The sequence below is a fragment of the Colius striatus genome, chromosome 2 (assembly GCF_028858725.1).
Source record: "Colius striatus isolate bColStr4 chromosome 2, bColStr4.1.hap1, whole genome shotgun sequence".
Taxonomy (NCBI): domain Eukaryota; kingdom Metazoa; phylum Chordata; class Aves; order Coliiformes; family Coliidae; genus Colius; species Colius striatus.
In genome coordinates, this window is record NC_084760.1 from 44,294,367 (window position 1) to 44,309,393 (window position 15,027).

The following is a 15,027-nucleotide window of genomic DNA, read 5'->3' on the forward strand; positions in this document are numbered from 1 at the left end:
TGATGAACAGGAGGGACCTGAGTCCACTTTTCCCAGCTCTCCCTTTGGCTCAAACTCTTGGGAGAAGTTTGGGTTGTCTTACTTCTCCTAGTCCTGTTTTGCCCAAGCAGAAAGATGTAGGTTTGCCAGCCAGGAAATCAGCAAAATAACACACACGAACACCCCGAGCCCCAGCAACAGCCATTGCTGTCTCCAGAGGACATCAGGTTGTGTGATGCAGTTCCAAAGGGGTCTGTAAATGTGTCCTGGCCTCCTTGACAACCTTTTCATGGCCCCTTGAGTTAAGACTGAAGATGTAGGTAATCAGAGCTTCCCTAAAAGCCAGAGCCTGTCTGTTCCTGCCTCAAAAGGAGTCAGATAGCTGAGGTGAGGTAACACTCCCCAGGAGCACGTTGGCATTGTGCCTCTCCCAGAGCACTCGCCTCCTTCCACTGCAGCAAGAGTCGTCTCTCCCTTCTCGATTCCTTTTTTGTCTCCAACTGGAAACCAATCATCTGCTTTTCTTTTAGGTGTTCACCCAGAGACGACGTGGGGCTTGAGCAGGAGCCATCACCACTGCTGCTGTCCTCCAAGGGGCTGTTTATCACTCCACAGGAGCCAGTCCATCTCCATCACTGGCCCTTTGCAGCATACTCCTATGCTATTTGGCTCGCGGAGAGGATGTCTCTACCCAAAATCCAAATAGAAGAGGCTCTGGACAGTGCAGATACTGGAGATGCTGCTCCTCCTGATGACCACCTGAGGAGCCTCAAGGCACTGACAGAGAAGCTGAGGCTGGAGACTAGGCGGCCATCCTACTTGGAGTGGAAGGCAAAGCTGGAGGAGCAGGCATGGAAAAGCCCCCAGCCGTCAGGAGAGGAGGAGGCGACTGAAGCCAAAAAGGCCACAGGGGAGACTGTTCCCTTGAGGAAGGTGCAGCTACATCTTAATGGAAGTCTTGCCCAGGACAAGGTGACTCTTACTTCAGGGAGAATAGGTGGCTTTGAGAGCATTGATGAAGCTTTGACGTGGCTCAGGAAGGAACTGGTAAGTGGTTTCCTGCCCCTGTTAGACAGCACACTTTTTCAAGAGGGGGAAAAAAAAAAAAGAAACAATCTGCTCCTGTCCTTCAGCCTCAATTGAAAAGGCAACAATCAATCATTGCATTTTCTGTATCTGGAGGGACCAGGAGGAGTCTAGGGAAGGGAAACTCCCTCAGCAGGAGATTATATGCTGACCATTGCATCTAACAGTTATTAGTCATTCTAACCTCCAAGTGTTTGACAAATTTCAATTTAATTTCTCTTTTTGAATTGTGTTTCATTATATTTTAACTCATAAGTCTCTGTAAAGTCTTGTAGTAACCTGCTTCCCTCAAGCCATCTTTGCACGGTGAGACCAAATGTTTCCTTTAGTTTCAAACTGTTGTGGAAACCTCTTGTTCTGACCATGTAATATTTAATGAATAATAATCCCTTTTCTGTCACATGTGTCATGCCAGAACCTTACCTCAGACCCCTCCTCGTCCAGCTCTTACAGGTTCACTGTCTGTTCATTACTGCCTCATTAGGAGCCAATTCACATTTCTGTCAGCCTGCTCAGCCTTGGGCCCTATCTTATGCAAGGATTTATTTCTGGTAGTTACTGGTAGAAACTGGTAGTTTCACAGAGTAGAGGATAAAACAAAAATGCTGCAGCTACATTAGGAAAATACACAGAGTGAGTGCATGGAAGCTCATCTTTTACATGTTGTGATGTTATCACAGTTTCTGACACAAATTTGGCCAAGGCCAATCAGTGCTGACCCAAGCAGCTCCCAGCCTGGTTCAGGAATCAGCACAGCCTAGGGATAATTCCAAGGAGAAGGTGTGGATGCAGCACATCTTTTCTGGAGACCACAGGAAGTCAATTGGTTGGATGTGACTGGATCGGGGCAGCTGTTTTCAGGCCTGCAGAATGCTTCCCAGTGCTTGTCACAAGGGTAGAAGTAAGCAGACACCAAGGCCATGCTTTTCTGTGATCCTTCTCCTCACTGGAATGAAAAATCTTTATTTTTTGGCCCACATTTCTGGAAACAACTCATGTCATGTGGCTTTACTTCTGTTGCCTACTTGGAATTTTCCCAGTGAGTCTCACCAGCATTTGCAACTGTGTTGTCATCAGCAATTACAGTGGTGCCAGGGGCTGGGACATCACTTGCCATTCAGGTGCACTTGTGCAAATGCTTTACTTTTGATGAGCACTGAAAGTCACTGAGGAAACCTTCTCGTGCACAATGATGAATAATAGTTTATTTTTAAAAAGTCATGCAGCTTTTGCTTCAGATAATATTTGTCAACATTTTGTTGCTCTTGCTGTATTCCCAGTTAGACTGATCTCAGGAGAAGTTATGTACAGAGGTGGCGCTGCATGTCACAGTTTTGGTGGTAGAGCTATGCCTTAGGAGCATGTCTTTCAAGAATATAAGTGCAGTGGTTTGCAGAATCCAGGACTATTAGTGAGAGTTTTGAGCTGATCTCCCAAATTCACTCAGCACACTGGAGGATTTAAGCTCCAGATCCAAGAACTAAATCTAGGTCTGTGCTTGCCTCTGTGATACAATCTTAAATTCATAGTGTGCTTGATGTAAACCTCAAATTTTGAGATACTTGAAGAGAGCAAGAAGCAGATTTTTCTTCTCAGAGCCTCAGATTTTAAAAGGTTTGGTTTGTTATTTCAGTTTCTGCCCTTGATGGGAAATTGTCTACGAGTCAGAGTCTGCCCTTTATACTGGGATGTGGTATATAAACCACCATCTGACAAAAACGAAGTTTAAATTAAAGATGGAAAAGGGCGAAGTAAACCCCAATTTTTCCTCACTTTCCATTTTCGTGCCTCTTAATTGCACCAGTCTTTACTGGATCTGGATGTGACTCATGTAATTTAGAACAATTTCCCCAAAAGAGAAAGCATGTATTTGACTGACCACACAGCTAAATAGCTGTGTTAGAGGCACTATTGTTGGATAAGAGCTGCCAGCAAACAGGGAGAACATAGCAAGGCCGTCGCATCACAGGATGCTGGAACAAAAAGATTTCACATTACAATTCAAGGGTGAAAGATTCTTTTCAAATAAACTAATGAGCTTCCACACATCCCAGCACAGACAGGATTTTCCTTGTTTATCATTATGTTGTGATAGTAAAGCAGTCAGGAAGGCTTCATAGCAGGATATGGTTATGTCTAAGTTTATATGTTTAAGGCAAGAGCCAAGGGCAAAAAGGGCAACACCCCTCAGACGGCACCCTGCTTGGGGCAGCCAGGCAGGACATCAGCACTCTGCATCTTGGGTAAGGTCATCCTAAGCAGGCAATCGATCCTTCTGCTCCGATTTAAGGTCAGAGGCCACACTTTACACAGTCCTTCATGAGAAGTCAGTTTATGGTATATAGGATTCATCTATCCAAGGGAAGAGCAAAAGGTGGTGAACATGGAGATTTCTATCCAGGAAAGAAGTACACCAGCCCCCTGTGTCCTTACTGAAGGAAATGCAACAAAGCAGGGTGTGCAGCTCCATCACCCACACTGTGCAGCCCTTATCACAGCTACCAACGTGCTGAGGCTGGGTTTTTTCAATAGCAAGGCCCCAGCATGGTCTTGGCTTCTACCAGTTAGCACCTTGCCAAACAATTAAGTGCTTCAGGAGTTTGCACATGTTGGGAATTGTTCCCAAGAGGCAATCTGTACAGGACCACCTAATTTTGGAAGTAACTCTATCACAGATCAAAATCAGTAGAAGCAGCAAACTGAACTTAGTAGTCTGTATATGCCCAAACTTTGCCTCGGCCATGGTGCTACAGAAGCATGGGTTAGTTGCTTGGTCAAGTGATACTTCAGAATTGCCCGTAAAATCTGAAGCATTAGTCCCAATTCACACAAAAGGCGTCATACAGCTCTGCAGTAAATTTGCCTGTGTGACTCCAGAGCCTGATCTGGTTCAGATTCTGCAAGGTTCAGACTCCTCATGTTCAGCAGTGAAGGACAAACCCAAGGTCTTACTGTGCATCTGCTGCTTTTGATCTTTCACCCCACATGACCTGTCCCAGAACCTGATTCTGCACATCAAGTCCTGGCCCTAGTTTATAGGACTGACATATGCCCACTGAGCTCCAGCCAGCCGTGTCAGCTGGGGCCTGCTGAGAATCTGGCCTCAGGAAGCTGATTTATTCAGACACACAAACTCCTGATCTTGTTTTTGCATTGAGAGGCTCTGTGTAGGTGTATGAGTAAATTGTAACACTCAGCATGTGCTGAACTGCCCTAAGGCTGAAGCACTTCCCTCCCCAACTCCTGCCTTTTCTTTGCCTTCACTTTTGTCAGCGCTGTCAAATGTGGCTGCTCTTCATTAATGCTGAAAGTAAAGCCATCAACAGCCAGGATATGGGGACAGACCCAAGGAAAGGAGATTGTAGTGACATGGGGGACAGAGGAAATGGTCTCAAATTGTGCCAGAGGAGCTTTAGATTGGAGCTGAGGAAGAACCTTTTCCCTGAGAGGGCTGTCAGCCCCTGTCCCAGGCTGCCCAGGGAGCTGGTGGAGTCCCCATTCCTGGAGCTATTGCAAAGCCGTGTAGCTGAGGTGCTGAGGGACATGGGTTAGTGGTGGGCTTGGCACTGGGAGGGGAAGGGGTGGGCTCAAGCAACTTAAAGGTCTATTAAAAACCAAAACGATTCTATGATTCTATGATTAGAGTGGTCAGACAGTATTTTCCTCCCTGATTTTGAAATTTGTCACATTTAACAAGTTTTAAAGTTAAGTCTTCAAAGTCATCTTCCTCTTTAATGTGGTTCAAGAACAAAGCTTTGAACTAGACCATCTTAAGACAGTTCTGAAGTTGTCCCAGTAGGAAAAATACGTTTTCTGTCTCAAATTCACCAGTGTTTGGCACTGAAATCTGAGATGTGTGAGCCAGAATGCAGGAAAAACTCCTGAAAAGGAACACAAATATCTGATGCTCTCTTCTGGGAAATCAGAAAACACCTATGTCCTGTTGGCCAGACATTTGTGATTCAGTATTAACCACTATTACTTCAGCTTGGGATTCATATATTATCTGAAGAAGTGCCTAAGTGAACTTAAACAACAACACAGCACCACAACAGTGGTCACATAAACTTCACTGCAGATTGGTCTGTGATGGCTGAGAGGTGATATGGAGGAGAAGGAGTCTAGAGCAGGGGTGTGGTGACTGGGAAGGACTTGCATCAGGAGTCCTCTGCTAAGTAGCAGTCTCATGAAGAATTTGTCTGTATTCTCATTTAAAGCATTGAAAGGTAATATGAAGATCAATTCTGAGGAAGTCAAATATGAACTAATTCAGCAGTGAAGAAGGATAACATTTCAGACCCATGTCAGGCTTTACATGTATCATCTGAGAACAATATCCTGCACTTTGGTGGTGTGTGGCTCCCAGGAACGGCAGAAGGAAATGAGATACCTCATCTGGAACTGTGGGCTGCACCACAAGGGTATGAGCTTCTAAAATTAGTCATGGCAGGGTGGCATCTGAGCATCTTTGAAGATGAAACCTTAAACCAAAACATAGACTTAACTGACTTCTCTGAAGTGTTTGGCAAGGGTCAAGTGATTCTTCAGAATTTTCCTCAAAAGACAGGGAAAGCAAGATGCAGTCAAGATGTAGAATCACACAATCAGAGAATCACATAAAATCCTAGAATGGTAGGAGTTGGGAGAGACTTCTGAAGGTCATCCAGCCCAACTCCCTCTGCTAAAGCAGGTTCCTCTTGACCAGGCAGCACAGGAAAATGTCCAGGTAGGTTTGGAGACCACCAGGGAAGGAGGTTCCACAGCCTCCCTGGGCAGCCTGGGACAGGGCTCCCTCACCTGAACAGTAAAGAAGTTTTCCCTTAAGAGTTTCAGCTTTTGTCCATTACCACTTGTCCTATCACTGGACATTACAGAACAAAATGTTGCCCCATCCTCTTGACATACACTTTTTAAATACTTGTAAGTATTAATGAGGTCCCTCCTCAGTCTCCTTCAGGCTGAACAGCCCCAGTTCCCACAGCCTTTCCTCATAAGGAAGATGTTCTAGTCCCCTGATCATCTTTGTGGCCCTGTGCTGGACTTTCTCTGGAAGTTCCCTGTGCTTCTTGAACTGTGGAGCTCAGAACTGGACACAGGACTCCAGATGAAGCCACACCAGGGCAGAGGAGAGGGGAAAGAGAACCTTCCTCAACCTGCTGGAAAGCTGGCTTGCAAAGCAAAAGTAGCAATCTCCAACTTCAGTCCCTCTCCACAGTGGCCTCATAATTAATTTTGAAATCCTTTTTGGCAGTGGTGCTTTTTTAATCCCACATTCTTCAAAACATTCAATGAAAGTATTGGTTGACATTTCTTACGTAGCCTGATAAACTAACAAGACGGAATGACCAAGGGTCAGTTGAATAATGCCCACAACCACACTCCTGATAAAATGTCAAGTCATAGCATTTGTTGTGAAATAGGGAAAAATATAGACAAAATGATTTTTTGTTTCACTGCAATTCAAGTGGCCGAAAAAAAAACCTGTTGTGTGGCATTACTTTAGGGGAAGCTCAGGCTACGAGGTCTGCAAAGAAGTACTGTTTTTTTTGAAGAAGGTAAATTGTCACAGTCTTGCCAACAGAGCTTTCCCTTGAGAGAGAAAGAGATTCCGTTGGAGATTGGTACAAAGATTACTTAATCCTCTCCAGGCAGCCAAGCTGGGGTCCAATTGTTGGCTGAGAGCACCAGGCAAGGTCCTCTAGGATGGTGCAGGGTTGAGAAAAGCTTTGCTCAGCTTAGATTAATTTTCATTGTACTCACGTCAGCTCTCAGCTAACACTGAGCACAGCGCTGCAAAGGGCTTCCCAACAGCTACAGAAAGGAGTTGGAACAAAGCCAGACTTCCCTCCAAACCCTTGAGCCTCCTAAGGTTGCTGCTTCACCTTGCTGTGACACTAGCAAAGCTGCAAGGGGTGATCCCAACGTCTTTAGAGGAATTGCCTGCAAGAGGAGGTATTATGCCACAAACCAGAGCAACCCTGACGCTGCTTGGGTTCACATCCTTGCTGTGGCAGCCCATGCATCAGGCACTGGAAAAATCTCATGTAGAAATACCAGAGCCACCCATGGAGCCTCTGTGAGGGGAATTTTCCCTCCTCCCTTCCCTTCCACATCTTCATCTACAAGCCACCAGACCAGGACTAAATTTACTTCCTGCCCTAGAGCTACATCTGTAATCTAAACAGCTCATTTTCAGGGCTGGAGGCAAACTAGTATGTTCTGACCACATTCATGCTGTTAAAATCTAGACAAAGGGGCTGTATCCCAAATGCCTGCTGAGGATGAATCCTTCTTTATTAACTCCTGAAGAGCACCTGTGGGGAGTTGCTTGGAACTCTGTGAACTGGCCTCAGCTCAAAAGATGCCAGGACTTTGCTCACAACTGATAGGAGATGAAGACTTTGTCATAATGCACTATTTAATGTTTTCCTACAAATGTAGTCTATGCCTGTGCCCAAGCTTCTCATTCAAACCACAGAGAGACCAGAAACCAGTGATGGAAGTCGAGTGAGGCAAAGGATGGAATTTGGATGAGGACAGCTCCACAGTGCAGCTGCAGATGAGCTCAGAGCATCATCTCATGCACTGAGAAGTTGTTGAGGACAGGACTTAAGCATTGAGTCACTGGGAGACTAAAAAAAAAAAACAACAAAAAAACCCAGGAGCCTTGGTGCTCCTTCCAGTGCCAGTTCATGTCCTGCAACAAAGTCAAGACCGAGAAAGCAGGCAGGACATCGCATCAGGTCAGGTTTGGGACTGTTTTCCAGTTTAGTTCCCTTTTTGTTTTCAGTAGTTAGAGACAGATTTAAGCTACGAGATTTGCTAAGAGCTGTTCGGTTTCTCTCCCATCACCTACTTTTCTTTGCTGTTTGTTGCTTTTGTATGAAGAGGGATGTCAGGTAAAAAGTGGGGACTGTCTTCTCAGTATCTGCTGTTCTAGCTCTGCCTGCTTCTGTTCTTCAGACAAAGGCTGATTCTTGCTCCAAGTGCTCACCTCCTTCCTTCACCAATGCCAATATCCTGTGGCAAAAAAATTTCTGCTTAATTATTAAAGGGGGAAAAAAGAACATTCTTCCTTTCCTTTCATCACTTCTGAGTCTTCCGCCTTCCAGAGTTACATGCCAGAGGAGGGAAAAAACCTTCCAACACACTTAGCTCATTAGCCTGAGGGATAGTTGTTCTCTCTCCTGTGGGAAACCACGGAGGTCCCATCCTGTGAGCCACTATGAATCAGTGAGATGAGCCACAGGGAATGTAGAGGTCTATGTTCCCAGCAGTCATGAACCAGCTCTGATTTATGCAGGCTGGAAACCTGGGCTCAGTATTAGGAAATGTGATCTCTGGGGTTCTTTTAATTGATCCTTTCCACCTCTATTTGCTCCTTCTCACTGTGGCTGCTCCCTTATGAGCAAAATTAATTTGGGCTTTGCTTAGGGTTGAGATGGAGGCTCTGAAGCTTGTGCTGACAGATACTCAAGCCAACAGCCTCGGCATGGCTGCCTCTAATTCCAGTTTCCCGGTGCTCCTGAAAACCTGAGCAGATACAGACTTCCTGAACACTAAAAATTCACCATCCTGAGCAGATATTTGACTGGGCTTGGAAGACTCCTGTCTCCCTCCTAGTTCTTTGCAGAGGTGTAGCATCTCTGGATAAGTTACATTACCTGTGATTTCATAGACTCGTAGAATCATTTTAGCTGGAAAAGACCTTTAAGATTTCACAGAAGAGAGCATCAGATATTTGTGTTCCTTTTCAGGAGTTTTTCCTGCATTCTGGCTCACACATCTCAGATTTCAGTGCCAAACACTGGTGAATTTGAGACAGAAAATGAATTTTCCTATTGAGACAAATTCAGAACTGTCCTAGGATGGCACAGTTCAAAGCTTTGTTCTTGAACCACATTAAAGAGGAAGATTGGAGGGCTTCATTTTACAACGTGTTAAACCTCACAAATTTCAAAATCGGGGAGGAAAATACTGTCTGACCACTCTAATCACAGAATCATAGAATCGTTTTGGTTTTAATAGACCTTTAAGATGCTTGAATCCACCCCTTCCCCTCCCAGTGCCAAGCCCACCACTAACCCATGTCCCTCAGCACCTCAGCTACACGGCTTTGCAGTAGCTCCAGGGATGAGGACTCCACCACCATCCTGGGCATCCTGGGACAGGGGCTGACAACCCTCTCAGGGAAACAGTTCTTCCTCAGCTCCAATCTAAACCTGCCCTGGGGCTACCTGAGGCTGTTTCCTCTTGTTCTATCATTCACTACTGGGGAGAACTAACCGATCCACATTTGGTGCAGTCTGCTACTGAAGGTAGCAGCGTGATGAACAAGTTTGCTGTGTCTTTACCAGTTGCCCTCTTCCTTCCCCATCCTCTGTCTCGTTTTTCAGGCAGAAATGCGCCTGCAGGACCAGCAACTGGCAAGGCAGCTCATGCGTCTCCGCAGTGACATCAACAAGCTGAAGATCGAGCAGACGTGCCACCTGCACCAGCGCATGCTCAACGATGCCACATATGAGCTGGAGGAGAGGGATGAGCTCTCCGACCTCTTCTGTGACTTCCCCCTCATGAGCTCCTTCAGCCTCTCCACGCCACTCAAGCTCATTGGGGTCACCAAGATGAACATCAACTCCCGCCGGTTCTCATTGTGTTGAAGTGAGGGGGAAGAAGAGGAAAGGATGAGGGAGAAAGAGAGGATGAGGCAGCACCAGGGCTCTCTCTGCCTGATGGCTGGCTGAAAAAGAGGCCAAAGAGTAGCAGAGAGAACAGGAGCAAACAGGGAGCCCACAGCTGTTCTTGATGTCAGAGCAGAGCAGCAGAGCTGGGCACTGAGATGGCCCAGAGATGCTCATCAAGAATACAAGACCTGCATGGAGAGAGCATGGAGAACATCTGAATCCAACAAATGCACTTAGCCTGCTCCTTTGCAAAGTCCTTTTTCCTTCTCTTCCCCCTATAGTAACTAAGAAGCCACAGCTCCAGTGTGGTTGATTGTACTTAAAAATCAAAGAAGGAGGTCAAAGATTAGCCACAAAGCAAAACAAAATCTCTTTTCCCTTTCCCTTTCCCTCCTCCCAGGCTAGAGATGTCTTCTCCACAATTCTCCATGGATGTCTTCTTGAGCATCAATTGTCAGCCTTTGCCAGCCCAAGCACAAGGTCCACAGGATATTTCAGGTGGGAAGATGATTTCTAGTGGAAAGGAGCCCTCCCAGCAGGTGAGGGATGGGGAGTTAATAGTATACAGCCCCAGCAAGTGGCAGGAAGATATGTTTGTTGACTTTCTCCATTGAGTCCTGTGTATTCTAGCTTAATTTTGCCTGTGGTATAGTTTATGGACAGACCATGGACACATTTATATAGAGGCTCCAGTCAGCCAGAAGTCACCTGTGTGCCCTAGAAGTTATACCCAGAGCAATAAGTGTTTCTAATCTTGTTGTCAGCAGTGGCCACAAGACACTGTGTGGTTACCCCTGTAAGCAACAAGGCACAGGAGATAACTTACACCCAAGACATCTTGTACCAGAGAAATCACCCCAGGCTGATGTTCCTCCAAGAACAGCACCAGCAAATCCTGGATCCTCTGTAGCAACATATATCCATCAGAGAAAGGAATTTCAAGAGGAGAAAAAGGACTTTTGTGTAACGAACGTAAAATGTGACTATAAAATGAAAGGGAGAAATATTTCTGCAATGAGCTTTGGCCCTGCAGCAAACACATGGGATTCATTCCCTGCTTAGCAGTATGTAAGATGGATGCTACATTTTCTTGCCTTTCAGCACCCAGCTGCACACCTGCCTCTACATGACACAGAGGGCTGAGACACTTGTGGTGGAGCCCAGCAAGGGCAGGGACTCGAGAGGTCTAGTCATGGCAATCCTGGGACATCTAGCACCCAAGGAAGTCTGCCTAGAGCGAGCGTGTGTGCCTCTAGTCTTCTCCCTCCTGTGCCAACGTCAATCCTGACTATGTCAGAGTGATACAGTTTCTCAACCCATCGCCCCAGCCTAGCTCTGCTCTCTACTACGTGCCCGAGGAGCAGAGAGCTCTGTGGCTGACTGAAGGTGACTGTGTCCATGCAGCACCAGCCCAAGCCCTGGGGAAGAAGGGGAGACTCAAGCCAGCACTGAGCTGTGGTGACGTGCCTGTACTTGGCTGTCTGTAAGCCCCGTGTGTGTGTGTGTGTGCGTGTGTGTGTGTGTGTGCACAAGTTGTTGTGTGTATGCGTGTGAGTCCACAGGATGCCTCTCTCAGGAGGTTGACTGGTGGCCCCATGTTTTTCTTCCCAAATGTGACCTGAACCAGAATCTGATGAGACTCAGCTGTGCCTGGGAAGATGCCATGAGGCTTCAGGACTTGAAGTCTCCATAGAGAGCTTAGAGGAATGCAGAAAAGACAAATAATTCATCTGTCTCCACAGGTCTCTGCGGAAGGAACAAATTAACATCACGAAGGGGTTCATAACCACATGTGGCTGGGGACTGGCAGGGGAGCTGAATTCTGTCCCATAGCACATAATCCCTTGGTGATACCTCTCCCTCCACTTCAAAGCTCACTGAGTATCATTGTTTCTGCTAAGGAAAGAGGTATTTTGGGCACTGGAGCTCTGGCTATACCAGTAAGCTAACCAGTGCCATGTGTGGGTGATGAATCTTGGTGCTGTCTGAGTGGTGAAGGTTTAACTGGGTTGCGGCCAGACTTGGCAGTTGGCTTCTGGACAACCAGAGACATGATGCCATTTAGTTTACTAAAGTAGTGAAACAGCCTTATTTCCCCAGAGACTTCTTGAAAAATTTCATTTAAAATCTTCTTTGTTTACTTTTTTTAATCAAATAAATTATGTCCCACAAGTTGGCTTTCAGAGGCATTTTCAATCAAAAAGATAGCAATGACAAGTTTTCAGTGAAAATAATGCCTTGGAAGAGGGGGACTAGTTCTCTCTAGGATGAGCTAGAATCGATTATAGGGCAGAGCTGCCTTTGGGCTCTTGTCTGGTAGCCAAATGTAGGAGGTTAGTACAAGCACAGACTTAAGAGGTCATTATATGTGGCATTAGAAATATCAGACATCTGGGTTCCAGACATGTGTTTTCTGCATTAAGTGGAGCGGGGGGATGGTGATAACTGCCAGCTGTTTGTCAAAATGCACAGTTTTTTAATTATAAAATCATGTCTGTACTGATTTCTGCCTCTGGTGTTTCTCTGTGTTCAGTTGCTCCAGCTCTGCCTGGAGAGCAGTTGGGGAAGCACCAGTCTAGTGTGTCCAAGGCTTACAGATGTGCAAGTTTTTTCTGTCCACACACATCACTGGGACACCCCTATAGCTTCATTAGCAATTTCTCTGCCGTGAAATCTGGATGAGATGGGAAGAAATTAAGATGGGACAACTTATGCATTTGGATGAAAATGTATGTGAAAAAAAACCAAAAACACCCCAAGCAAAATAAATCACTCTTTTTTACTAGGTGCTGCTTTGTTAGTCATCCACTGAGTCAAAACTGGGTCCAGGCACTTGAAAATACATCAAGCTAGAGGAGAAAAATAGACAGAAGTGTGCCTGATATTTTTTCTGAACTTCATTTAAAAAAAATGAGTTACCCAAAGATTGGGTGAGCTTTGAGAAACATGAGTACAGGTCATTGAACCCACCACAGATTCCCAGAAAGGAGCCTCCAGGTCTCAACTGTCTGCAATGAGATGATTCATGGCCTTGAGTGTCAGTTCTTCTCCTTGTATAAGCGGCTTAGGTCCATGTCCCATTTCCTAGATGACCTACAATGCCTGTGGAGAAAGGCTGGTGGCAATCAAGGTTGATAATTCTGGAGTTCGTCCTGAAAATACCCTTTAATGTCACCACATGATTTGGACCATCAAATCAAGGCCATGGTATCTCCATCTGGAACACCAGTGGCTGCTGCCCCATCTATTTGAAGCAGGGATCTAGTGGACACTTGAATCAATCATTTTCCACATCCACCCAGCAGTGTGACATGTTCCTCCCTGTAATTAAAGAGTAAGTTTGAGACAGGTTCATATGAGTAATTAACTGCATTTTTATTCAGATGGCCAGACTGGAAGACCACAGATTTCTCCAGACCAACTAGAAGACCTAATTTCAGATTATTCTTTCTTTCTTGAATGGGGGGAATAGGTTACATTTCGCTTTTACGTAAAACAATTCTAAAAAACTTAAATTAGAACTGAAACTATTAACACCTCATTTGCAGTCAAATGTCAGTTTGCAGTGAACAGTCAAAATATTTTCCCTGAAATAGACTTAATGAAGATTTTGCACTTTCTTTTTTCCAGTGGGTATCAGTCATTCATTCAGCTATACTCAATCCCTGCAGTTTCAATCATAGAATCATAGAATGGTAGGGGTTGGAAGGGACCTTTAGAGATCATCTAGTTCAATGCCCCTGCAGAAGCAGGTTCACCTAGATCAGGTTGCATAGGAACGTGTCCAGTCAACCCAAAGCTGTCTATAGTTTTCAGCATGAAGAAACCAGTTAAAAATGAATTGGCCCAGTTTGATTTCTGACTTCCTTTGGGTCAATTAAGCAATTGTACACCTTTTGACTTATGGCCAACTGACCACTCTCCCTGGCATGGCCTGCCAGGACATGCTAATGGACAAGACCTTGCTCATCTGTCACATCCCCAATGGAGCAACAATGAAAAGGGTCATTGCTCCTAGAAGAGTGTCTCATTCCTCACTCTTTTGGCACTGGGAAGTACTATCATATAATCGGTGAGTGATTTATATTTTGACATCTCCCACAATTGCCTCCACATAACTCTTAATGAAATTCAGCAGAGATATTGTCACATAAATGCCCTGACAGGTCCCCCTTGGACCAGGAAATGACATGTTTAAGGACTTAAAGACTGATTTTTCAGCTTGCCTCTGCTAGACAGTATTTCATCTACCACTGTCTAACCTCTTATATATAGATATATATGTATGTATATATGTATATGTAGGGAAAAACAGCCCAGCTGGACTATTGCCAGCACCTTGTGGGATTTTTTTCACAGCCTGACACTGTCTGCTAAGTGAGTTTTATTTTAGATTGCAGAAGATAGAAGGGGGGAGGAGGAAAAAGAAAAGGATTGCAAGAAGGAGGTGACAGGCTATATGCTGAAACCAGAAACAGACTGGCTTCACTTGCTGCACATTTCACAGCCAAGTGTCTGAGGAGATACACACAAGGGACAGGGGTAGCCCAAAACCTCAGAGACAGATCACCCCTTGGGCATGGCTTTGTAACTCAGCCCATGTCCAGAGGAGTCTTCCAAAGGAGGACAAGCGTTGGAAGATGTGCAAACTGCTCCTGAGATCCTCACTAGCCTCTGTGCTACTGGGGAAATCTGGAAAGTTGAATAAGACTAGCGCCTCCCTCCCATCTCTGACCTCTCTGACATCCCCAAGCCTCAGATGACCACATTCACTCATGTGAAGTTGAACCCCAAGCTGCAATGGTATGATGTGGATTTTAAGCTAAACAATGATTTGGGGCAAACTCTTGATTTCAGGCTGTGATGTCTCATTGTTTCATTCTGGTTTTTTTTGAAGAACCAAGAGACCAGTTCCGTGCACTCATCATTCAGAGCAGCCAAGACCTGGACTTGCCCCATCCTTGCAAAAGGTATATGGAGCAGAGTCCCATCCTTGGGGTAGCCAAACCATCCTGCTCACCATAGCCTGCAGCACCTCAATGTGCTCTGGGTCAGCCACCAAGAGAGATCTGCAATGTCAAAGCCCCAAGATGATGGCAGAAGATCACAGAACCATAGCATTGTTTTGATTGGAAAAGACCTTTAAGGTCATCAGGTCCAACCACTAACCTCACACGCCAAGCCCATCACTAAACCATGTTGGTAAGATGTCCAGTGCTTCACTAGTGCCACTTCCCTGACTAGCCCACCGTCTCGTCCCGTCCCCCCTGCCTGATTC

The 15,027-nt window shown here is 45.6% G+C and overlaps 1 protein-coding gene across 1 annotated transcript; it reads left to right on the plus strand.

Annotated features, from left to right (window-relative positions):
- The first annotated feature begins 654 nt into the window (after positions 1-654).
- On the plus strand, positions 655-9,930 carry FAM167A (family with sequence similarity 167 member A). Its single transcript, XM_010206105.2, has 2 exons — positions 655-1,026; positions 9,462-9,930. The coding sequence occupies exons 1-2, from the start codon at positions 661-663 to the stop codon at positions 9,723-9,725; spliced, it is 630 nt and encodes a 209-aa protein (XP_010204407.1). The 5' UTR covers positions 655-660; the 3' UTR covers positions 9,726-9,930.
- The last annotated feature ends 5,097 nt before the right edge of the window (positions 9,931-15,027 follow it).